The sequence below is a fragment of the Topomyia yanbarensis genome, chromosome 2 (assembly GCF_030247195.1).
Source record: "Topomyia yanbarensis strain Yona2022 chromosome 2, ASM3024719v1, whole genome shotgun sequence".
Taxonomy (NCBI): domain Eukaryota; kingdom Metazoa; phylum Arthropoda; class Insecta; order Diptera; family Culicidae; genus Topomyia; species Topomyia yanbarensis.
This window is the reverse complement of record NC_080671.1, coordinates 168,106,926-168,133,206: the sequence shown is the minus strand read 5'-3', so window position 1 is coordinate 168,133,206 and position 26,281 is coordinate 168,106,926. Positions and strand designations below refer to the sequence as shown.

General features: G+C 41.0%; 1 protein-coding gene across 4 annotated transcripts in view; it reads left to right on the top strand.

Annotated features, from left to right (window-relative positions):
- LOC131682057 (voltage-dependent calcium channel subunit alpha-2/delta-4) overlaps positions 1–26,281 on the top strand; it is a 189,378-nt gene that overhangs the window by 141,597 nt on the left and 21,500 nt on the right. For 2 of the 4 annotated variants that reach the window (XM_058963230.1, XM_058963229.1), the window contains exons 7-19: positions 2,035–2,151; positions 2,215–2,407; positions 2,468–2,991; positions 3,124–3,221; positions 3,282–3,397; positions 3,457–3,662; positions 3,739–3,947; positions 9,178–9,210; positions 9,507–9,611; positions 9,671–9,784; positions 10,071–10,218; positions 10,278–10,898; positions 10,963–11,119. In XM_058963230.1, coding sequence (XP_058819213.1) covers positions 2,035–2,151; positions 2,215–2,407; positions 2,468–2,991; positions 3,124–3,221; positions 3,282–3,397; positions 3,457–3,662; positions 3,739–3,947; positions 9,178–9,210; positions 9,507–9,611; positions 9,671–9,784; positions 10,071–10,218; positions 10,278–10,898; positions 10,963–11,119 — 2,641 coding nt within the window. The remainder of the gene's footprint in view (positions 1–2,034; positions 2,152–2,214; positions 2,408–2,467; positions 2,992–3,123; positions 3,222–3,281; positions 3,398–3,456; positions 3,663–3,738; positions 3,948–9,177; positions 9,211–9,506; positions 9,612–9,670; positions 9,785–10,070; positions 10,219–10,277; positions 10,899–10,962; positions 11,120–26,281) is intronic. The other 2 variants (XM_058963232.1, XM_058963231.1) reach the window with 1 other exon arrangement.

Here is a 26,281-nt window from a genome sequence, read left to right as displayed (position 1 = left end):
TCGATAGAGCTGAGGCTTTCCGAAATGATGAAGTAGTTATCTGTGGGCAAAGTGTCGATAATCCCAAGGGTGCACTGAATATCAGTATATTCTGCAACGTAATCTGAAGCAAGATAATTGAACTTGAATGGAGTGGTGATATTATCATTGAAGATTCCGAAGCCAGTGTACCCATCGAGATTTGATCCGCCAGTGTAGAACATTTCTCGACAAACTTATGATTGATGATTTGATGTGCCTGGAAGTGGTGGGTACTTCTTGTGGGAACTGAAATTTCCAAAACCGGGAGCAACTTGCTTCGACTTGAAGGCAGCACTCCCATTGGAATCCTTGGCTGTAGTTGGCGCAATCTCAGACTAGGACATCCTGAAACCCTTACAAGGCAGTTAAAGGGAGGAAAGATTCTTGCTCATCCTGGAGTGTCCCGGGTTACCTAGAGATGTTCTCTCTTGTGGATTATCAGATTCTTGTTCAACAAGAGCCAAAAGAGCAAAAAACAATGAACTTTCGGAAAGGAAAGATGACGAAGCATTCTGTAGCATTTCTGCATAAGAGGGTTTCGAGCGTTCCTCGAGGGAGCGCCTAATTTTATCCCAGCGCTATTTGTACGCTGGGTATAATTGAAGGGCTATTTGTACGCTGAGTATAATTGAAGGGCATATGGAGGTCCCTCGCAGTAAATACACTTTTTCGTATCTCTACCGCCAGAGTCATCCTCATGCTCACCACTGCATTGGCCACATCGTTTTTGTTGCCACAATAAGTGGCCATGTGGCCCAAATATTTGTAATTGCTGGAGTTCATTACTTGCGGTACAAACAGGCGTACATACAAGCGAGCCCAATCCAGAAGGACGTAATTTGGGAGACAAGATCAGGAGAAAGTCACTCGAAGCAAGGCTGGTGGTATATAGGATTCGTTATCTCCAGCGAGCGTCACCGACTGGAGTAGGTTTTTTTGAACTGCTAAACCCATGCTTCAGCAGGTCCTCGCATGTCAAACTTCCCTTGGTGATGACCCCGTCAATTTCTTCATCCATACATGGTACATATACCCTATAGTGCTGCGTAACGCAGTTACAGGAAGCAAATCCGTTTGCCTGTTCGAAGTCACCAACAATAATTTTCAACTTGTTAGCGCGAACCCTTGTAATCTGGGTCACGACCGGGTAATGTTCTGTCACATTACGCGATAATTTCATAATATCGAATGGTTTATTTGTGGTCCGAAGGTAGACAAAATATGGCTTAGCGCAGTTCTGTAGGTTTTGGGCTTTTGGGCGACGGGGATTTAGTAGGAGGTTTATCAAGGAATGTTTCATCAAAAAATTTGGCCGGGATTATGTTGATGATTTTTAGAGTGATTGCATAACCTTTCTATATGAGAACGGCAAAACCGATCCGGGGGAGACTAACTGCGAAGGCATTAACACATGTCTTATCTGACCGCAAGTCGAATGGCGAAGCCAATTCGTGGCATGTTGTCCAGATCGAAAACAATCCTAGCGTAGGCGCTTATGGGAAATTTGCGGATTACGGCGCTATCGCGTGAACAGGTTGAAAAATACTGGACGTTGAAAAAAGAAATGGCTTTTGGAATGCTTTAATTAATAAGCGAGAAGATATCGTAACACGAAGCGAGAAGACGATTATCCGATTTCCAACTTTTCCAGGATAATATGAGCCACAGAGTCACACAATTCTCCGTCTTCACAAACAGCGTGAGAATTATTTTGTCTAATCAATATAACTAATAATCCCTTCTTCACCAGAGAACGCAATAATTTTATTTCGTGGGAATAAACAAAAATGTCAAAATTTTCAGTTAATCGGTAAGAAAACCGAAAACAAAGTAAGATAGATTTGTTTTGTCATGTTCATGATGAGTGTCAGCAAGGCAACGAGCACAAAAGGGATTGATTAACTCATTCTCCAATGGATTCAGTTATCCTATTTACCTCTCGTTTATTTATTTATTCGTTAGGGTAGTATGTTGCCTACGTACTTTGACTCAAATTGTAAAATATAATTGCAGGTTCGAGCAACTCCGGACAATGTAAAGGAGGTAAAAACGGCAATCCAAACAGTGGAATGTGAGAATACTGCAAATTTTTCCGCTGCACTGGAGAGTGCGTTCGAATTACTCCGAAGGGTAACAGAAACCATAAATTTTTTGAGATATATTCACTAACTATGAAGTGTACTGTATTTTCAGTATAATCAAAGCTCCCAGGGTAGCCAGTGCAACCAGGCCATTATGCTGATCACGGACGGGCCAAGCGATACATTTTCGGATATTATTAAACACTACAATCATCCACACATGCCGGTACGGATCTTCACTTATCTTATTGGAAAGGACAAAAGTAGTGGCCAAAACATGTACCAGATGGCTTGCGATAACAAAGGTAATGATGCTGTCTGATTGCTTTTCGCAATGATTTATTCGTGAACATCGTTGTTTCTAGGGTTTTACGTTCAGATCAACAGCGTCGAGGAAGCGAAATTGAAAGTGGTCGAGTACGCACTGGTAATGGCTCGTCCCATGGTACTGTATCAAGCAGATCACCCAGTTCACTGGAGTCCGGTGTTCACCGGAGGTCGCAGCGGTATACTTGGCCGCGAAAGTGAAAATAAGAGGAAATTGGTGACTACCGTTTCAACGCCTGTATTTGACCGACGAAATCATACAGCAAGGGCTGCAAACTTGTTGGGTGTAGTTGGTACAGATGTTCCTATCGAAGAAATCCAGAAGATGATTCCACAGCACAAGCTAGGCGTTAACGGGTATTCATTTGTTGTGGATAACAACGGCCGGGTGTTATATCATCCAGATCTGCGGCCCATGAGTGATAACGGACAGTATAGCGCAAGTCTAAAACACAAGTATAACTCGGTTGATTTAACGGAGGTTGAGCTGCCGGAAGTCGATAATCCCAGCAATGGGCTCAGCGAACGGCATGATCATAGATATACGAATATGCTTCAAGAGGTATGTGTTCAGATAAAAAGACATGATACAATAAACAGGAAGTTTTATTTGTTACCTGCAATTTGAGCGATATCTGTGCTACCTCTATTTGTTTATATCTCAATTAAGTGCTAATGGTTTGTTGTGTTGCAGCTTCGGAATGAAATGGTTCTCCAAAAAGAAGGAGAAAACGAGCTGACCGTGTTAACTCACATGGACGGTATGAAGCGTGTTGCTATGAGACCTCAAAAGTAAGATCAGTGTGAAGAACCAAGAAGCGATTAACTAAGTTTTTGACTTAATCCTTACAGATATTTCTACGGGCCTATAGAGGGGACGCCATTCTCCCTGGGAATCGCTCTGCCAGATAACTATGGCATCCATGAGCTGAACGCTCAACAGGAGATTCGGCATTCCCATACCAATGGTAGTCGATGCATTGTAACATTTGTATTGTGTATGTGCTAATAATCTGTTCTTTTGCAGTTACCGAACATCTACAAGGTAATAGTTGGAAAGTCCATCCAGACTGGGTGTACTGTGAGTACAACAGTCTGAAGGATGTTGAAAGCAATGGCGAGAGTACGATGGAAACCACCTACCGAGATAAAGACGAAAATTTCGATACGCCCGAGGAACAAGTGCTCCACTTCCTGGCCCGCGTGGGCAGGCCTGGCTGGAAGTGGATGTCGGTAAGCTGTTCAAATCTTGCAATATTTGTAAAGCTGTATTGGAAGTATAATTTTACGAGTGTTTCTACCATTTCAGGTACGTCCTCGGTCACCTCAACCGCATCACGGACACGGTGGTATTCCAGTTGGGCACTATGCTCAACATCACTTTAACTCGCAGGGTTCACGTAAAGCAGAACCGTACTACTGCGATCGTACTCTCGTCCAGAGCTTGGTACGTGATGCAATTGTGACGGATGGGTTGGATCGAGCGCCAACCCATCCGGCTAGAAAGGAGGATAGAAGGTAGGGTTTTTTGCGTTAACTCTTGTTTGCCGGAACGAAGCTTTTGGTCGGATTATTTTACCTAACATTAATTTATCGATTCGATCTTAGATACCTTGCGACAGATGAATTATAAGCACTTTTTTACAATGGAGAGTGCATTTACGCACCGACCCAGTACACACGTGCTTAGTAGTTGCCAAGCTACCACACGGAAGTGTACTGGAGTGCCGGGCTCGACCAGGACTAAACTACCTAACGGGTAATACCGACTAAACTCCATTGGGCTCCGCCATCTTTCTCCCAGGAACTACCTCCCGGCATTACTTCTGAGGGAGATGGCAGTACTTAATGTAATCACTCACTCTCACTCACGCACGCACACATCCAGTATAAAGCTTACTTGGGTGCTCGCTCTGTCACACCCTGACGCTCGCTCTGACACTCCATGTGAGGCTTACTTGGGTGCTCACCCCTGCCACACCATGGAGGCTTACTTGTGTGCTCACCTTTAACATACCATCTGAGTCTGACTTGTGTGCTCACCTCCAGCATACCATGTGAGGCAGACTTGGATGCTCACCCTATCACCTGATTCACTCTGAGTCATACCACTCTAGTACACCATGTCACTCGCCCTGGCATCCCATGTGGGACATTTTTCTAGGTTCCCACTTCTGAATTACCATGTGAGGCTTACTTGGGAGCTCACCTTTTACATTCCGTGCGAGGCTGATTTGTGTGCTCACCTCTAGCATACCATGTGAGACTGACTTGGACGCTCACTCTACACACCTCTGCCACGCCACGAGGTATCAATAGCGATAGGTACCAACATTCTACGCTACAACTCTCCAGTCGAGACTGCGTTCCACTTCTCCACCGCTTGTCACATCCTCTGGATAAGGGTATCAAGGGTTGTGTCCCGGTCGCAGACGTGCTCTTCTTTCGACTTAGAAACGAGGACATACGAACAGCATGTGCTCCGCAGTTTCGTCAACACCTGGGCAGTCAGGGCAGAAGGGAGCCTCCGCGTGTCCAAACCTGTGGAGGTACTGTCGGAAGCAGCCATGGACTGACAGAAATTGTGTTAGATGGAAGTGAACTTTCCCATGGGGTCTACCCACACAGCTCGATATGTTAGGTATCAGCCGGCGGTCCACCTACCTTTCGAGGAGTTATCCCACTCGCGCTGCCATTTGGCGACCGAAGCCACCCTGGCACGCTCGCGGACTCCTCTAGTACTACGCAGCTCAAAACACTCCTCGTCTTCCCGGATGACCAGCCCGATTGGCATCATGCTCGCTATCACGCAGGATGTATGATGATACCGTGAGGTAGGCAGATATCACTCTGAGACACATCAAGCGGTAGGTGCTATCCAGTTTTCGTAGGTAACTGGTTACCCCCAGTGCTCTCGCCCAGGACGGGCCGCCGTACCTAAGGATAGATTCGGCAACACCTGCCAGTAGCCTACGTCTACTGGCGCACACGTTAGAGCTGTTGGACATCATCCTCGATAATGCCGCAACAGCCGTCGAAGCCCTCTTGCACGCTTAGTCGACATGGCTGCCGAAGGTCAGCTTGTCATTCATGACACCAAGAATCTTCAGACTCCGCTTTGAAGTGATCACGACTTCTTCCACTTGAATAACTGCATGTTGTACCGATTTCCGGTTGTTGACGATAACCACCACCGTCTTATGTTGAGCGAGCTCCAGGCCTCTCGCGCTCATCCATTCCGCCACAGTGCTGATCGCGTGTGCTGCAGTCAGTTCTACCTCGGGGATTAACTCCCCGTAGACCTCAAAGGTTACATCATTGGCGAAGCCGAAGATCTTGACACCAGGAAGGAACTTTAGTCTCAGAAACCCGTCATACATAAGGTTCCATAATACCGGGCCCAGAATCGAGCCTTGCGGGACTCCTGCGGTAATAGGAAGGCTTCTCTGACCGGCATCGGTCTCGTATAGTAATACACGGTTCTGGAAGTAGCTTTCCAAAATCCGGTACAGACCCACCGGCAGGCTAAGTCGGCGTAACGAGAGCGCGATGGCATCCCAGCTTGCGCTGTTGAATGCGTTCTTCACATAAAGTGTCACTAACGCACAGTATCGAATATCTCGCCTTTTCCGTTGGATCGCTATCTCGGCGGTCTTTACCACTGAGTTGATAGCGTCCACCGTGGACTTACCCTTTCGAAAACCAAACTGATTGCTTGACAGGTCGCCCGTGCCTTCTGAGTACGGGGTTATCCTGTTGAGGATGATCCTCTCAAGCAGTTTGCCCGTCGTGTCGATCAGGTAAATTGGTCTGTACGCCGATGGGTCGCCCGGCGGCTTCCCTACCGCCGGCAACAGCACAAACTTCTTCCGTTTCCATCTATCGGGAAAACGGCACTCGTCAAGGCATCTCTGCATAGCTAGCCTGGACATGTTCTGGCTCGCTATGATTGCTGCCTTGAGAGCGCTGTTTGGAACTCCATCAGGCCCTGGAGTTTTGTTCGTGGCTAGGGAATTAGCCACTGCGAGTAACTCTTCATTCGTCACCGGAGCCGCCATTTCGGCCGCACCCATAATGCCTTGCGGGGCAGGAGGCCAGGGACTTGTGGCTCGCGACGGGAAGAGTACTTCGATAATCCTCGCCAACCGGTCCGGTGATCGTACGGGGGGTGAAGAGCCCCCTATGGTCTTAGCCATCACAATCCTGTAGGCGTCACCCCACGGATTCGCGTTGGTACCCTCGCACAGGTTGTCGAAACATGCTCTCTTGCTGTTCTTAATGGCCTTATTAAAGGCCAATTTCGCAGCTCGAAACACTTCACGGCGGTCCGCTCTTACCTCCTCGGTGCGGGCTCGTTGCGTCCTACGTCTATCTTTGAGGCAGGCTGATTGCAGGGCTGCAGTCTCGGCACTCCACCAATGTACCGGGCGTCTGCTACTTCTTGGCAGGATTTTTCTCGGCCTGGTGGCGCCGCGCGCGCGGGAGGACGGCTACCAGCACATCCCCGCTTAGACTATCGGTGTTGGTCTTCAGTCCCAGGGCCGCGGTGAAAACTTCGCTGTGGAAGTGATTGGTCTTCCACCCGCGTACCAGGCGGGGATCACCCGTCCTCGGATGCTGCACAGCATAGTTGATCTTAAAGCGTATCGCTAGGTGATCACTATGGATGCAGCCCTCTTCTACCCGCCAGTCCATGTCTGGAACCAGACCCGGGCTAACAAACGTTATATCACTCAATGACTCGACCCCATTCCTACGGAATGTGCTAGTGGAACCATCATTGACTAGCACTGCGTCGAGTTTCACAAGCGCCTCCAGTAGCGCTTGACCCCTGCTATTTGTATAGCGGCTGCCCCACCCCACTTCCCAAGCGTTAACCCATTGTTGCCCATGTTGTTTCTGGACAACAACCTTTTTAAACAGCTATAATTTTTGATTGAGGCAGGATTTCTTTACAAAAACAAGTAGGCTTATAAATGTGACTATTGCCTTTCAATTGAGTATTATTAGTTACAAGGATCATCTCTAGAACTAAAGTTATTGCAATTAGTCTGATTGGATTCCAATGGAGCAGTGCTGCCAGAGACAGTTTACATTGACGACGGAAAATGAATTTTTCATATATCGTCGTTATATTGCAATATTATTGAAAACTGATAAAATTTATCAATTTAGACTGTCTGGCTACGTTTTCCACGCAATTGGACTATGACGAACGGCTTGCGATCCACTTGGTCGGACGAGAGCCTATCGATCAGCTGTTTGAACTGTTCTATGGGCCACCTTGGTGGGACATAGCAGCTACAATAGAACACACCATTGATCTTGGCAATCGCGGCACCCTCCGCAGAGGACTGTACTACCTCTTGGACCGGGAACCGTCCCGTTGTACAAATTGCCGCCATCTTAGACCAGTTCGCCACCCAATTGCCGTTATCGGCAGGTACGTTGTACGGGTCGGATAAGAGGACAACATCTGTCCTCGACTCCGAGACCGATTGCCACAGCTGCTGCTGTGCAGATGCACAGTGGTTAAGATTCCGCTGTGTTTCTTGCGCGGCTTCTTCTTACTGGCGTCTCCAACGGGACACGAAGATCCACCCATAACATGGTTACGGTCTTGCTTCTTACTGGCGCAGATAAAGCATTATGGTACCCTATCGCATTTCTGCGCTTTGTGTCGCTCCTCACCACAGCGACGACTCAACTTTCTTCTGTCTGGACCCTTGCAGTTGTAAGACTTATGGCCGGACACTAGGCACCGATAGCACCTGTCCACTGAAGGCGGCTGGGGTAAGCTTACTGGGCATACTGACCAGCCGATCTTCAGCTTCCCTCTCTCGACGACCTTTTTGGCTTCCGCAACCGGTAGCATGAAATAGGCTACCTGCGTGCCAGAGTCCCTTTCTTAGGCGTACAGAGGCCCGCTCAATCTCTGCGCCACACTGCTCCATGACGGCAGGGACGACCTCACATGAGCGCCGTCACCCAAGACCTCTTGGGCCAACTTCTTGTACGCCGCCCCACTAGTTTGCACACCTCGTTTCAGCACCATGATCATTTCGCCGGTCTTGGTACGTCTAACGCTGCGCACATCCTCTCCTAGAGCCGAGAGGCTTTCGGCCGCCCGCATCGATTTGAGGGCGTCGGCATACTTGTCCTTGTCGATTTTCACCAACAGAGCCTCTCATCTGTCCTTGACCTTCATTGCGGGTCGAGGTTCGTTTGACTTCCGCTTAATTTTAAACACTTGTTTTGATGGAAATAACCAGAACATTTCATTTTGATAATATGGCTGTGAGTCATTTTATAGAATGGATTATTTCACTGAACGTTATGTCATCCAATTACGTCAACTATTTGCGTAACAGGTTTCGAATATCGTCAGTGGTTTGAGTACAGGAACTAAAAGCAACATGGTGGGATGTTCATCTACTTTTCACAATATATTTTTTCAAATGTTTTAGCAGTTAATCCATTAAACTTGTTAGTCTGGCAGTATGTGAGTGTGACTGTTAGTTTCCAAACATGTTTATTTACGTTAAGCTTCAACTTGAAGCTGTGTCCGACTAAGAGTTTCGCCGGAATTCCCATATCATAGTACCTCGGTTCTCATATCTCCACCTTGCACCTTAACTCACACTAAATATATTTAAACTAACTATGCACTTTTAATTATTGCACCTTCTTCTCTGTGTTTGTGTATTCCTACTTTGGCATTTTTTCGTTTTATATATTGTGTAATTAGTCCAATCGCCACACTGATGGCATTGTTGCACAGGTAAAATAACCCAAAAATCATCTAATCTAATTCTCCCACGAGCTAGTTTTATTTTTACACTTTTACATTGGAGTAAGTATTTCGAGGTTTTGGACTTTTCGATTCATGGATATAAAATTGGCCATTTTGCAAAGTTTTTAGCGTGTTCTTTCGACTAACTGATCTCACATTCAAAGTGTTGTGATATCAGCTATATTGGATAGATTTTACAGGATCTCGGTGATGGTTTTAAGTGAAGATATTTTTATTCTACGCTAATTATCATCTTTTCGCGTTTCTCTCCTGTCACATTATAGGCAAGGATTTTCCATGTTCGAAGTAAAGACAACATTTGTAGCTACTCGCTCCGGGCTGCTCCGGTGGGTCGATCATATACCACATCCGGAGAACTCTCCCGAACCGTAAGGACGACTTTAATTTTTTCCTCGTAGCAATAACATTTAATGCCTTTGTTCTGCAGTCATTTCAGTGAGTCGAACTCTAGGTCGATGGATATGAGTTGGTACAAACGAGCAGTTGATCATCATTCAATTGAACCCGATGGATTTGTGTTCAGCGTACCATTTGACTCTGGGTATGTATTGGTGTAGACCAGGGCCAGCGGAAAGCGTGGGTAATATGGGTAGTACTACCCACTCGAAAATAACTCGGGCGTAAAGTGTTTCGCCGCCGCTGGTGTAGACGTGAGAGGGCTTCTTTGAACATTCTTTTCGAGGCTAAATATTCAATAATTGTAGGCTCGAACAAAATGTTAGATCTCTCGTCGATAATGTGATTTTTTTTTATTTTAAAAGAAGATACTCATTACGACCAGCGAGATAATTGAGTTCAAACGAACATGTTCAATTTCTTCCTAACAGCTATACTGGCAAGAACAGCTCGACTCTGGTGACGGCCACACATGCCCTGTTCATAGATCATCGTGGTCATAAGGCTCCAGCTGCGGTGGTGGGATTACAATTTCAACACGAATCTTTGGCGAAACACTTTATCAACATCACTTCAGCAGTAAGTATAACGTTTGTTTTAACAAATTTGCTTGATTTTTTAAATCTTCGGTTTTTTAGTGCACTGGATCTACTTCCTGCAAGAAAACGTGTGCGTCTGATGAATTGGACTGCTACTTGTTGGATGATAACGGTTTTGTAATTCTCTCTGAACGCAACGAACACACCGGAAAGTTCTTTGGTCAGATCGATGGAACCATAATGGACTCACTGGTTCAGGACCGCATATATCGACGAGTTGCTCTGATGGATTATCAGGGGATTTGCTCAGATCGGGACAACCCGTACACAGCTGCAGGAGAAATTGCCAAACCCGTTAGACCCATGTCGTGGCTGTTGAAATATATTGTTTCTTTCGCCGCGTATTGGTTATCGATTTTACCGACTCCAGTGTTATCGTGGCAACAGAGCAACACTTACTATGATACGGATAATGATTTTGAAGAGGATGCCTACGAATACGAGAGTAATTACGAAATGCCACCAGAACACTCAGCGCACGACATAACGACACCGGATTACGAGCAACACTCCACGCCCACACCGCACAGATCTCTAACAACATCTGGACCTCGGGTGATTCCTGACCCAGCACATGCTCGGCCATGCGATCTAAAGACAGATCTATACATATTGCAACCAGATCGGTTAAATTCCAGTGGGCAGAATAATCCATTGAAGGTAGGAGTACCACTTCTTTGTCAGATCTTGGTCGAATAATGTAATCCTATAAATATTATTACAGGGAAAATTGACCAACTGTCACTCTTCTGGATGTGAGCGACCATTCAGTGTGCAGAAAATTCCACATAGTAATCTAATCCTGCTGGTGGTCGATGTGCTGTGTCCATGCGGATCAAAGCAGTTAGACATCGAACCACAGGAAGTGACTGGTGGTGCAGGTATGTGTGGACAAGTATTAGAAAAAGTTTTTTCTTCATAAACAGATTGTTTGAAGATACCTGTTATTTATGTAAAACTATATGAATGCAGTCAAAAGCGGGTCTTGCTTTTTCATATAGAAAGGTAATGCCATCACTGTGAAAAACGTTAACTTAATCCCCGAGGGCCGACTGCCATGTACCATTCAACTCAGTACGTCGAGATAGGAAAATGTGTGTGTCTGTGTTAAGGTTTGAAAGGCTACAAAAGCCTCACAACTCACTTTCGTGCCTAAATCACAACAACACTCCTTACTCGTTTTCCGCCCTTCTTTCCCACGGAGCTACATCAATGCATCAATTCGTGGGGGGAGGGCTCGTTGTGCTTCGATCACTCACGAGTTTTACGCAGCTATCTCCAAACCTCACTTGATCCATAAAATGTCCTTTGAGCCACTTAGTTCTTCACTTACTTTTCGTCTCCATCTATAACGTCGCTATTTAGATCTGGCCTTAGTGAGCCATTTAGCTGCTGATTTCAAAAGCCATTTGGCTCCTGATTCCGAGAGTCATGCCGCCCCCAGTTTTATCACGATCAATTCGGGTAGTCCCCGGCGGTGGCACTATCCTACTCCGACAGAGAGTTCCCCGATGGATGAATTGCACTCGACACCGATATTCTTGAACCAGCTGTCTCAGCTTTATCGAGATCTACTCGGATATTATCCGGCGGTGACACTACGCTACTGCAAATGCGCCTACTCAACGGGCCAGCTAGTAGGTGCCAAGATCGGTCCAGCGGTTCTAGGTGGAGCGTTGCTTCCGGTTCACTGGTGCCCCAACGACCCACTGTCGGTTGCTGGACGCGGTTTACTTGATCTAATTACCGGCGGCGGATCTAGCCTGGTCACAAATCACCCGTTAGGGTGTCTAGGTTGGTCCGGCGATTCCGGTGCAACCTGGCGTCCGGTTCACTGGCGCCCCAATGACCCGAAACCGGTGCTGCGTCGCGTACTAAACTTGTCCCAGGCGGTTAATCTACTCCGGTGGAGAGTTCCCCTACTGCGGGTTTTTTCCGAACTCGATTCGTTGTTTCACGGCGGCCTTCTAGTCGGCATCACTGCTTTGTAGGTCCTTTGCAGCTGGGAGAGTATGCTCGTCACTACGATATTGTCGACACGCCAGATATACCCTCTTCGAACTTCTTGGAGCCTAGGGCATGTTCCAGCGTCTCTTGCACGTTCACATACTCCGGGCAAAGAGGTGACGAAGCATGTCCAAACCGATGCAGGTACTTCTGAAAGCATCCGACATTTGGGATCAGTCGGTGGGTCCACCTTCCTTCCTCCGCGTTGTCCCACTCTTGCTGCTACTTCGCCAAAGAATCTGCTATGACCGGTCTCCTTCCATGATGCCTGTTGTCTCTGCGTTAACATCTCCACCTCCTCAAAGGTCTTACCGGTTACCGTCAGGGCGGATCTCGACTCTTTTGTCAGTTCCAGTGTTGACACTCCGTTGTACACTATATTCCAGAGCGTTGGGTCAAGTATGGAGCCCTGAGGTACTCCCGCCGTGACCTTAACCGACTTCTGCCCCATGTTTGTCTCGTAGACCGGTACTCGGTTCTGAAAGTAACTTTTCAGAGCCTTGCACAAATAGTCCGCGACCAGCATTCTGTGCAGCGCTACGGTGAGTCAGCCAGCTGGCGCTGTAGAAGGCTTTCTTCGACTCGATCGTAACTACGGCGCAGTAGCCATTACCTCTTCTCCTTTGCATCGATGCTTTCTCCGCTCGCGACGCCTGTGCGGATGGCGTCAACCGTCGATATCCCTTTCCAGAATCCAAACTGCCCCTGCGGTAGTCCGTTCTCACTTTCAGCGTAGTTTGCGAGCCTGTTGAGGATGATCTTTTCCAGAAGTTTACCGAGAATATCCAGCAGGCAGTGATGGCATTTCACCCTAGTGATGCACTGGCGCGTAAGTGTGATGCCTACACAGAGGATACAATGATCACACACCACAGAAAAAAGCAGAACGCTCTTTCTTTCGGAGCTGTATAGACCGATTTCAAGTGTGCGCTGGTGTTGAGGTAGTTGGGTGCGAGATAACCGTGCTCTCTTGCTCTTTAATTCTCTGTGGCGCGCTCAGATAAAGTCACCACCGCGCGCGCCCCAGTGTCGCTGTGGTGTATTCACTGGCGTGGTTTCACTGGCGTGTATTCACTGGCGTGTGATCTTTGGTTTGTTTTCGTCTTACAAGCGACATTGCGAGTGAGATTGATTTGATTTGCACAGGTTGTTGCGTTGTATTGTGTGGATGGTGGTGGTTTATTTCAAGCTTATATTATTTTCTACTGAAGATTTCATACAAGTTGCTTGGTAAATCGAACGAGTTTATAGAGTGTTGTTACACTACCTGCAAAACTAAAAGTACTCGGTCCTCGGAGCAAATTGGGAAAACTTTTTACGTATCATCGTTTAGAGAGTTTTATAATGACCAGAGGCACCTGATATGCAAACTCGTGTTATAAGTATTAATAGTTTTATTATAACTTAATCCTACAAGTTTAAACGAAATCTTAGATTTCGTCGACAGGCTTGACATATTCAGTAAAATTAGGTATACGATAATTAATTTACATACAACATCACAATTACACCGTTATGCATTTGTTTATTTGTCTATTATTTTGCGTGGAAATCGTTTAAACAGCAGGCGAAAGCGAATGTTTCAAGAGCATGGGAGCTAGGACCGGGATTCTGCGCGTCAATGAGCGAAATAAATTGGCTCAGTTTCGGGGTCAAGAAAAAAGGCCACTAGTGTTCACGCTTATTTTAAATGAACAATGAATCTTGTGTTCCATAAAAGTATGTTATAAATGGGTCAGCAGCAACAATGTTTATTATACGTATTCTAGATTTTTGCGTCAGTTAGTATTTTAGACCGTAATTATAATGCACGTAATATCAACAGCAAAACAAAATATTAGGTATCTGGTAGTATCTGTCGGAATCTCTGTCAATCTCTATGAAATTTTCGTATTTTCAAGTAACAAGTAAGGTGTTTCCTCAAGTTTAAACAAGCGATTTTTGTGTGATAAATTATTCCTCATTATAACTTTCTTGAATGAGGTGTTTTATCAAAAAGGTAGCGTTGGGAAAATATCAAAATATCAATGTTCACAACAGAATCTTTTCATCGCCGATTTTCTAATAAAAAGTTCACTGATATAAAATATCGCTACGGAAAAAATCATCAGTGAACTTCAAGAGTGCCGATGTTTGGGAACATTATTCGGTTCAAGAAAATATCGGAAGAAGAAAAGATCGCTTGCGAACTTTTATATCAACGAATATATAGAAAAAAATTCGCCTTATGAAAACATCTTGCACGATCTTCGAACAGGGGATTTCCGAAGGATTTTCAAAGATTCCAAAAACCTGTAGATTAACATGATATAAAAAACTACGTTCTATAATATTACGGCGATAGCTCAATAGGATAAAGCGTCAGGCTACTTTAGTGTCAACGAAGCTTTCTTCAGAAGCCATCGTATAAAAAAAAATTCATCAATCGACAGAATTAAAATGGGAAAGAATTAAAATGGTACTTGAATGGTATGTTGTCAAAATATATACATGGAAAAAAGCAGATTCTGGTATGGTGGCCGGTTCTTAACAACCCGTTGTTTGTATGACCGAGTATGAAAGTTATATATAGTTGAGCTAATGTATCTATAGTTGCATGTCCCATAGGAGCCGTAATTAGCAATGGCTATATTAATGATACATGGTAGTGGTAATGGTACAAGAAGTTTCACATACATAAATTGGTTAATAAACAATCTTAACATTTTTTATCATTTTTGGGATTAAACGTTTAATATATTGACATCGCCCATAGAACTTTTCATCGATTTTTTAGCAGAATTTTCACTCAAATATTCTAGTTCTTTGCACACATACCAAAGATACGTTGAACGATTTCCCATATTTGCAATTAAAATTCTAGGGCAGTTCATAAGACACGTAGAACAACTTTCAACATTCTGCTTTTATTGCACTATATTATTAGTCTAACTAATGCTATCGTTGTAATGCAGTACAAGTGCAGATTTTCAAAAATTTTATATTAGAATTAGAACGAAATATTTTTTTGTATCTCTACGTCGCTCGAGAATAGCCAAAAAAGCGTAAAATATTTGGCTTTTACTGACCCAAGCATGACTAAAATGCGACTTACAGCTTAAGTGCGGAACTATTAAACTAATATGTATTTACTTTGTTAGCATTACTAGAGCATTCGAAATTGATAAATTTTGAGAAGAATATGGAATATGTTGAGGATAATTAGTATTGTCTGATATAATATTACTAAATATCCATAAAAACTTATTTCATCAGGAATCAAATCCTATATTTCTGCTTATCATAAAATTTTAATCACCTAATTGGACTAAGAATAAATATCACGGAAGTGTACTCGATTCGAAGTGTATGTATGAATACTTACAGGTGAATTGATTAATATATGTATAGAATACGAAGTTTACGTTAATTTTTGGGATAAACGTAGATCGTATTCCTTTTTCGGATCGAAATGAAAACAAAAGCACATCCTCATGTCACGAAATCAACTATAGGTTCAAGGTTTACACAAGAAGATTTTTATTCGGTGGGGTCATAAACATCCTCTGATACATAAACTAAATATTATAAGTTTTACAAATTATAAAATCACGGCAAACAGATAAACGTTCTTTGGAACAATTTAGTATGTACTGCAAAGACGGTGGATTTGCCATTTTGAACTTCTTTGCTATACTCGTACCCGAACATGTTAGGTTTCAATTTTAATTCTCTCTCTTATTATACCATCGCATGAAAATTCGAGAGAAAACCAGCTAATTTATTTAAATGATGGCACAGAAGAAAAATGCCGTCAAATGATTCCAGAACTAATTATTGAGGGGTTACACTACTATAGAGCACGAAAAATAGGCATATTTCGGGAATTTATCTTGACGCAATAATGAGATGAATCGAGATCTTGTTTAACTTTCCGGCAGTGCACGCTGCTCTGAAAATCTAGCGAACCCGTCTTAAAGCATCAGCGGCTGCTCGTTCAGTGGGCCATAAGCGCGACTTCCAGAGGGTTAATGAGATATATAACATTACTTTATTGCAAAAAAATGATTTATTCGAGTAATTTCGTCACAAGATGGCGGATGTGCAGCACTTTCCCGTCGGGGATTTTTTTTGGAAAGGGTCCACGGCCGGAGCTCCATGTCCCGTAATTTTTGATCCAGAGCCAAAAACCAAAGCTTTTTAAACTTCTTAGAACGACAGCAAACAGCATACGTAAGATTTTTTCTATGTCTTGATTTTTCGCGAAATGGCACATTTTTAGTCGAAAAACGCTAAAAATGTGTTAAAAGTGTCGATTTTTAAAATTTGCATATTAAGAAATTATGCAATGAAAAAATTAAATCCCACGTACATCGCTGGAGAAAGTAATCTTGAACATGCTGTAAAAATTTTAGGCTGATCAAAAATCATTTGTTCGAGTTACATTTCCGGCCAGATTAAAAAGAAATTATTTCGAGAAAAACACGGTTAACGTTTTCAGTATACTCGAGGTATACATAAGAGGCGTTGCGAAAAAACTTGAATATTTATTTAATGTTTTCGCGATTCATTTTTTGGAATATCATTTTCAGCATCCTAAAGCACCAGTAAACAAAATTCAACTAATAAATAAAAATTAAATGCTTTAAAAAATCTACAGTGCTGTAACCCCTTGAAAGCACTGTACCGGTCAAATAGAAGCGCTTCTAAATTGGCACGTCATTATTTTTAATAACGCGCTACAGAAAAAACGCTTTTAATCCACCTAACAGTGTGATGAGACATTTCTTATAACTCTTATCACTCGCTTCGGATATTATATCGTTTGAGAACATTTAGAACTTGATGCTTCGCGATGTTTATGATAACACATACTACATGGCATAGTGGCAGGACTCAGAGAATCGCTCAAATCAGCATAGGACAACATCAGTGCTAGAAATCTCAAACCAAATCAATAGGAAAGCGAAAAAATGGCCCATAAAATAGACATACCATCGAATTATTGTTAATGCTCTGTTAATAAAATATCTATATTGTGGTGGGAAACTGAATTTTCCTAAAGGGATTATTTATTAATCATTCGTATGTATGTAAAAAGCCTTATGTTTACATTTGTGAGTATCGCCCTTTTCACAAAAAAGCGTTGAAATGAAATCGCAGCTCTGAAGTGAATGCGTGCATAGTTCCAAATTTTACTTCGACATCGACTTTTTCTAAAGGTGACTTCCCAGTAGTATCCTTGATTTGAATTATTATCGTTAATCCTAATGCCAAAGAACAAATAAAAACCTCTCGAAAACGAACCGTTTGGGGAAATCATCATCATTACTGGAATTTTCATTTTCACGAAACTTTTCGATAGCCTTCCGTCACTTGCGTTAATGCACTGGGTGCACAGTGCTCCGAAAATCTAGCGAAATCGTCTTAGGGCACCAGCGGGTCTAATTCAGAGCTATCTGCGCGGCGAGTTAAATCTGTAAAGAACACTAAAAATTAATTTCTATTATTAATTTTCAGTTCAGCAATTCGAGAGATCGTGCTCACCGCAAGCCATGAAAAATAGACTACGTTGTGAAGCGATGGTCACTATTTATTAAAAAATCACGGTTAAATAAAAAATTAAAGTATTAAAAAATTTCAAATAGTTTATAATTTTCACAAACTTATTAGGAAAAATTGTTTAATAAGCTTTCGTAATATTGTGTAGGAAAAAAGCTGAAAATTTCAGTATTTTCTCTATCTGCAACATTTAAACCCTTAAGTATTCCAATTAATTGGTATACGAATTGGAATAGGTTCGCCAAATTTTGGAAGAAGTCTATAAAATAACCCCTTGAAAGCTACCTAAAAATTGTTGTAGTTCGATGCAATAAAAAATCATATTTGGCAATTCATATTTGGCTGATAAAATTGGGGTGTCAATGTATTATAATAGATATTCAGCATTCGAAGAAGTTTCTTGTGAACGAGTGTAGAACGACTTTGTTTCTACTTACTTGAAGTCAGCGGCGTAGCCAGAAATTCGGTTTGGTGAAAATCGATCTTACTGTCCAAACGGCATAATTCCGAAACCATAATTTTTAAAGTTTTAAAATTATGCAGAATTATTTTCCAGAAAATAGTAACAAGGTTCGTGTCTTTAGAGAACTTGTTGAGACTTTATTGTAGTCATGAAAATTAACCTGAGAAAATTCACCATAAATACTTCTTGGACGATATACCGTCAAAATTATTTTATCAAATGATGCGCTGTTTAACGTTTGTAAAACTCATTGAAGATACTAAACTTCCGAAATTGACGGTTTCAAAATGATGCTATCTTGACCTTAAATTACTGTTTTTAAACATTTGAATTATACTTATAATTGGTCATACAACAAAAATCAAATGCTCATCAAAATTGATCAGAACCTGCTAGAGTCGAATGGAAATCGTCATTTTTCATAAATTTCTCTCTACATTCGGAAAGTGTTATCCTCGTTATTAATCATATTACGTTTTCGTCTCAACTCGACGCATTCCCAAAATAAAAACCTGTTTTAATCCACCTAGTGGTGCAATTGTGCTTTTCTCATTTGTCCAAACTACGATTCCATGGCTGGTTATGTTCAATACAATGGTGGAAATGAATATTACATGTTCAGTGCGATTTGCACATACATACAATGGATCGACAGCCACGATCTTGAGATACTATGTGATACTGAAACATCGCTTGAAACCAGCGGCGGATCATGGAGAAAGATCCGGGAGGTCCAGGTCCTGCCGAAAATTTTCAACTTGTTAAGAAATTTTAAACTAGTTTTAATTTTAAAGTAGCAACCCCTCACTGCATACTCCCTCCGGGCTGGTATGATTGACAATTTTTAGAGTAATTGCATAACTGTTCTATATGAGAAAGGCAAAACTGTACTAAAGTCCAAAAAAGTCCATTTTTGCCAAACTTCTCAATGTTTCATTAATTTTAAAGGCTTTTGGAATCAAAAATACAAATTTGATTTGAAAATTTTTCATTTCAGTTTATATGGGAATTTGCTGTGTGATTGCACTTTTCAACTCGTAACTCCGGAACCGGAAGTCCAATCAATAAAAAATTCAATAGCAGCCGATGGGAAGGTTGTACCTTTCATTTGAGACTAACTTTGTGCAAATCGGTCCAGCCATCTCTGAGAAACAGAGGTCACATTTTTTTCCACATACACACATACATACACACACAGACATTTTCCGATCTCGACGAACTCAGTCGATTGGCATATGACACTCGGCCCTCCGGGACGGGATTAGATTGACGAATTTTAGAGTGAATGAGAAAGGCAAAAACATTTTTAGAAAATGTTGAAAGTTATGCATTTTTTTGGTGAGCAGTACTATGTTTCATTAAATCAATTTTAACTTCGCTTCCTATTAAATAAAGACCCTTATTATAGTACATCTCTACAAAAACGAGCTCAATTTGAAAATTAATCTGAGGATTATGATTGATTACAGAACTCTGGAATTTTCTATTGGAATGTTTTCAGGCAGGAATTTGATATTGATGCTATTAGACAACTGTGAAATCAAAACCAATAGATCAGTTACATATCAGGACCCCATTCCGACAATTTATCAAAAGTCCTCATGATGTTTACAACAACAGGTTATCAATCTACGGATCAGATAATTGTTATTGTAATATTGAATTAAATCAGTCAGCATCAATAAATTTTCAACTTCAATCCAATTTTTTTTGTTGGGTGTGGTGGGGGGGGGGGGGGGGGGGGTGTTGTATGGTGGTAAACCCCAAAACTTTCTCTTGGCTATGCCGTTGCTTGTAGCTATTTATTTCGCTTTTTATTTTCCGATATTTTTCAGATCGATCCGATGGTTATAAGTTAGAAAAATTGCAGTCAGAAGGTTCGTACAAATGAACATTTTTGCACTGATAAGTTATCAAGTTCCTTCCAGACAACTTGGAAGTGTTCGGTGATTATTTCTAGCGGTTGTAGATAGAAAAATGAAATACAAAATTTGTTTTATTGAAATAATGTTTGGCTTAGTTCAATGGATTATTACTATATTGAACAATAAATAGGCGACAAAGAGTAATCCACAAACAACAAGCCATAACTTTCAAAGTATTCAAAATAGATATTTGAAGTCTTCAGTAAAGTTATTCGCACTTTCCCGTCGGGGATTTTTTTTGGAAAGGGTCCACGGCCGGAGCTCCATGTCCCGTAATTTTTGATCCAGAGCCAAAAACCAAAGCTTTTTAAACTTCTTAGAACGACAGCAAACAGCATACGTAAGATTTTTTCTATGTCTTGATTTTTCGCGAAATGGCACATTTTTAGTCGAAAAACGCTAAAAATGTGTTAAAAGTGTCGATTTTTAAAATTTGCATATTAAGAAATTATGCAATGAAAAAATTAAATCCCACGTACATCGCTGGAGAAAGTAATCTTGAACATGCTGTAAAAATTTTAGGCTGATCAAAAATCATTTGTTCGAGTTACATTTCCGGCCAGATTAAAAAGAAATTATTTCGAGAAAAACACGGTTAACGTTTTCAGTATACTCGAGGTATACATAAGAGGCGTTGCGAAAAAACTTGAATATTTATTTAATGTTTTCGCGATTCATTTTTTGGAATATCATTTTCAGCATCCTAAAGCACCAGTAAACAAAATTCAACTAATAAATAAAAATTAAATGCTTTAAAAAATCTACAGTGCTGTAACCCCTTGAAAGCACTGTACCGGTCAAATAGAAGCGCTTCTAAATTGGCACGTCATTATTTTTAATAACGCGCTACAGAAAAAACGCTTTTAATCCACCTAACAGTGTGATGAGACATTTCTTATAACTCTTATCACTCGCTTCGGATATTATATCGTTTGAGAACATTTAGAACTTGATGCTTCGCGATGTTTATGATAACACATACTACATGGCATAGTGGCAGGACTCAGAGAATCGCTCAAATCAGCATAGGACAACATCAGTGCTAGAAATCTCAAACCAAATCAATAGGAAAGCGAAAAAATGGCCCATAAAATAGACATACCATCGAATTATTGTTAATGCTCTGTTAATAAAATATCTATATTGTGGTGGGAAACTGAATTTTCCTAAAGGGATTATTTATTAATCATTCGTATGTATGTAAAAAGCCTTATGTTTACATTTGTGAGTATCGCCCTTTTCACAAAAAAGCGTTGAAATGAAATCGCAGCTCTGAAGTGAATGCGTGCATAGTTCCAAATTTTACTTCGACATCGACTTTTTCTAAAGGTGACTTCCCAGTAGTATCCTTGATTTGAATTATTATCGTTAATCCTAATGCCAAAGAACAAATAAAAACCTCTCGAAAACGAACCGTTTGGGGAAATCATCATCATTACTGGAATTTTCATTTTCACGAAACTTTTCGATAGCCTTCCGTCACTTGCGTTAATGCACTGGGTGCACAGTGCTCCGAAAATCTAGCGAAATCGTCTTAGGGCACCAGCGGGTCTAATTCAGAGCTATCTGCGCGGCGAGTTAAATCTGTAAAGAACACTAAAAATTAATTTCTATTATTAATTTTCAGTTCAGCAATTCGAGAGATCGTGCTCACCGCAAGCCATGAAAAATAGACTACGTTGTGAAGCGATGGTCACTATTTATTAAAAAATCACGGTTAAATAAAAAATTAAAGTATTAAAAAATTTCAAATAGTTTATAATTTTCACAAACTTATTAGGAAAAATTGTTTAATAAGCTTTCGTAATATTGTGTAGGAAAAAAGCTGAAAATTTCAGTATTTTCTCTATCTGCAACATTTAAACCCTTAAGTATTCCAATTAATTGGTATACGAATTGGAATAGGTTCGCCAAATTTTGGAAGAAGTCTATAAAATAACCCCTTGAAAGCTACCTAAAAATTGTTGTAGTTCGATGCAATAAAAAATCATATTTGGCAATTCATATTTGGCTGATAAAATTGGGGTGTCAATGTATTATAATAGATATTCAGCATTCGAAGAAGTTTCTTGTGAACGAGTGTAGAACGACTTTGTTTCTACTTACTTGAAGTCAGCGGCGTAGCCAGAAATTCGGTTTGGTGAAAATCGATCTTACTGTCCAAACGGCATAATTCCGAAACCATAATTTTTAAAGTTTTAAAATTATGCAGAATTATTTTCCAGAAAATAGTAACAAGGTTCGTGTCTTTAGAGAACTTGTTGAGACTTTATTGTAGTCATGAAAATTAACCTGAGAAAATTCACCATAAATACTTCTTGGACGATATACCGTCAAAATTATTTTATCAAATGATGCGCTGTTTAACGTTTGTAAAACTCATTGAAGATACTAAACTTCCGAAATTGACGGTTTCAAAATGATGCTATCTTGACCTTAAATTACTGTTTTTAAACATTTGAATTATACTTATAATTGGTCATACAACAAAAATCAAATGCTCATCAAAATTGATCAGAACCTGCTAGAGTCGAATGGAAATCGTCATTTTTCATAAATTTCTCTCTACATTCGGAAAGTGTTATCCTCGTTATTAATCATATTACGTTTTCGTCTCAACTCGACGCATTCCCAAAATAAAAACCTGTTTTAATCCACCTAGTGGTGCAATTGTGCTTTTCTCATTTGTCCAAACTACGATTCCATGGCTGGTTATGTTCAATACAATGGTGGAAATGAATATTACATGTTCAGTGCGATTTGCACATACATACAATGGATCGACAGCCACGATCTTGAGATACTATGTGATACTGAAACATCGCTTGAAACCAGCGGCGGATCATGGAGAAAGATCCGGGAGGTCCAGGTCCTGCCGAAAATTTTCAACTTGTTAAGAAATTTTAAACTAGTTTTAATTTTAAAGTAGCAACCCCTCACTGCATACTCCCTCCGGGCTGGTATGATTGACAATTTTTAGAGTAATTGCATAACTGTTCTATATGAGAAAGGCAAAACTGTACTAAAGTCCAAAAAAGTCCATTTTTGCCAAACTTCTCAATGTTTCATGAATTTTAAAGGCTTTTGGAATCAAAAATACAAATTTGATTTGAAAATTTTTCATTTCAGTTTATATGGGAATTTGCTGTGTGATTGCACTTTTCAACTCGTAACTCCGGAACCGGAAGTCCAATCAATAAAAAATTCAATAGCAGCCGATGGGAAGGTTGTACCTTTCATTTGAGACTAACTTTGTGCAAATCGGTCCAGCCATCTCTGAGAAACAGAGGTCACATTTTTTTCCACATACACACATACATACACACACAGACATTTTCCGATCTCGACGAACTCAGTCGATTGGCATATGACACTCGGCCCTCCGGGACGGGATTAGATTGACGAATTTTAGAGTGAATGAGAAAGGCAAAAACATTTTTAGAAAATGTTGAAAGTTATGCATTTTTTTGGTGAGCAGTACTATGTTTCATTAAATCAATTTTAACTTCGCTTCCTATTAAATAAAGACCCTTATTATAGTACATCTCTACAAAAACGAGCTCAATTTGAAAATTAATCTGAGGATTATGATTGATTACAGAACTCTGGAATTTTCTATTGGAATGTTTTCAGGCAGGAATTTGATATTGATGCTATTAGACAACTGTGAAATCAAAACCAATAGATCAGTTACATATCAGGACCCCATTCCGACAATTTATCAAAAGTCCTCATGATGTTTACAACAACAGGTTATCAATCTACGGATCAGATAATTGTTATTGTAATATTGAATTAAATCAGTCAGCATCAATAAATTTTCAACTTCAATCCAATTTTTTTTGTTGGGTGTGGTGGGGGGGGGGGGGGGGTGTTGTATGGTGGTAAACCCCAAAACTTTCTCTTGGCTATGCCGTTGCTTGTAGCTATTTATTTCGCTTTTTATTTTCCGATATTTTTCAGATCGATCCGATGGTTATAAGTTAGAAAAATTGCAGTCAGAAGGTTCGTACAAATGAACATTTTTGCACTGATAAGTTATCAAGTTCCTTCCAGACAACTTGGAAGTGTTCGGTGATTATTTCTAGCGGTTGTAGATAGAAAAATGAAATACAAAATTTGTTTTATTGAAATAATGTTTGGCTTAGTTCAATGGATTATTACTATATTGAACAATAAATAGGCGACAAAGAGTAATCCACAAACAACAAGCCATAACTTTCAAAGTATTCAAAATAGATATTTGAAGTCTTCAGTAAAGTTATTCGCAAAAGTAAGAGCTACAAATTTGCTGAAGACATCATTTCGATATAATCACTTCCAAGAAAAATTGTGAAAATATCTCACTCATAGGGGGATTAATCAGCAAAAGCACAATACCAAAAGAAAGGGCATATTGCCTTCATTAAATTCTCCGAAGATACTATTGACCTAAAATAAGCCGTTTTGGCGTTAATAATAGATTACATGTTTTTGGTCATATTTCTGGCAATGGGAAATGATAAAAATCTTTCGCCCGCATTTTATGTTAAATATCTCTTTTGATAATAGTTCGATTTCAACAATCTATAGCTTTTTCTAAAGGTATTCGTTAAAGCTGTCAAAAAACATATAAAGTGTTAATCTATATTGTCAATTTCGGCAGATAATTAAAAAAAAAACTGCAAAAAACGCCATTTTTACGCATTCAAACATTCATATCTTGGAAACTAAACATCAGAATCAAAAACAAATTAATAGCGTTCATACTGTTTTTTAGTTCTTTCATTTAAAATTGGTTTGGATAAGATCGGTTCAGCCATTGCTGAGAAACTCGAATGAGAATTTGTCCGTTACATACACACACACACACACACACACACACACACACACACACACACACACACACACACACACACACACAGAGACATTGTCTCAAATCGTCGAGCTGAGTCGATTGGTTTATAAGACTCGGCCCTCCGGGCCTCGGAAAAAATCTTGAAAGTTTGAGCGAATTCTATACATTTCTTTTATAAGAAATGTAAAAAACAAGTAACAATGTGAATTCTCGTGAACGTTATCTTGTTTTATGTGGACTTTATCTCGGAAAAGTTGGACATCGGATAAGCCTTTTCTCGCGTGAGTGAGAGAGAATTACAATGCCTGCGTATGATAATAATCGAAAACGTGTGTAATACCAGGACATTACTTGTAATGGATCACTTTACTTTTTGGCGTCGCCAAATTCGCAATCAAAATAAGTTAACTTACCATTGAGTTATTCAGTCGAACAAAAAATAGGCCGTACCTAATGTGGATGTACAAATCCCGTCTTACATCTGTTATACGATTAATCTGATACTACAGATCATTATAAAACTTTGTTTATACCAGCCGATACATTGATACGTAAAACGTTTTCCTTGATTGCCCCTAGGCTCGAATACTTCAGGTTTCCCACGGTAGTGTAACAACACTCTATAAACTCGCAAGCTTTACCAAGCAACTATGAAATCTTCAGTAGAAAATCATATAAGCTTGAAATAAGCCACCGACATCCACACAATACAACGCAACAACCTGTGCAAATCAAATCAATCTCACTCGCAATGTCGCTTGTAAGACGAAAACAAACCAAAGATCACATGCCAGTGAATACACGCCAGTGAAACCACGCCAGTGAATACACCACAGCGACTCTGGGGCGCGCGCTGTGGCGAATTTATCTGAGCGCGCCACAGAGAATTTCAAGAGCTCTTCTCCACACTCTAGCTCGTTCCAGTGTTGGGTGTATGAAAATTTACCTCTGCCATCAACGTGCGCTTACACATATCAAATACGGTGGTGTATATGAACGAAAGAGAAGCGCTCTCGTTTTGCTTGCCAGAGTGTGGGGAGTAATTTCAATTTCTCTTTACTGCACAGAGGATAGGGACATCACTGCCAGCAGGCATATAGGCCGATACGATGCTGGATCTTCTGGTGGGTTTCTTGGCTTTGGCCGTAACTTCAGCTTCTGGATCTTCCATCTATTCGGGAAGTAGCCATCGTCCAGGCATTTCTGTAGAATTATCCTGAACGTGTCCGAAAACGCCAGGTTCACAATCTTCAGTGTCACATTGGGGGTA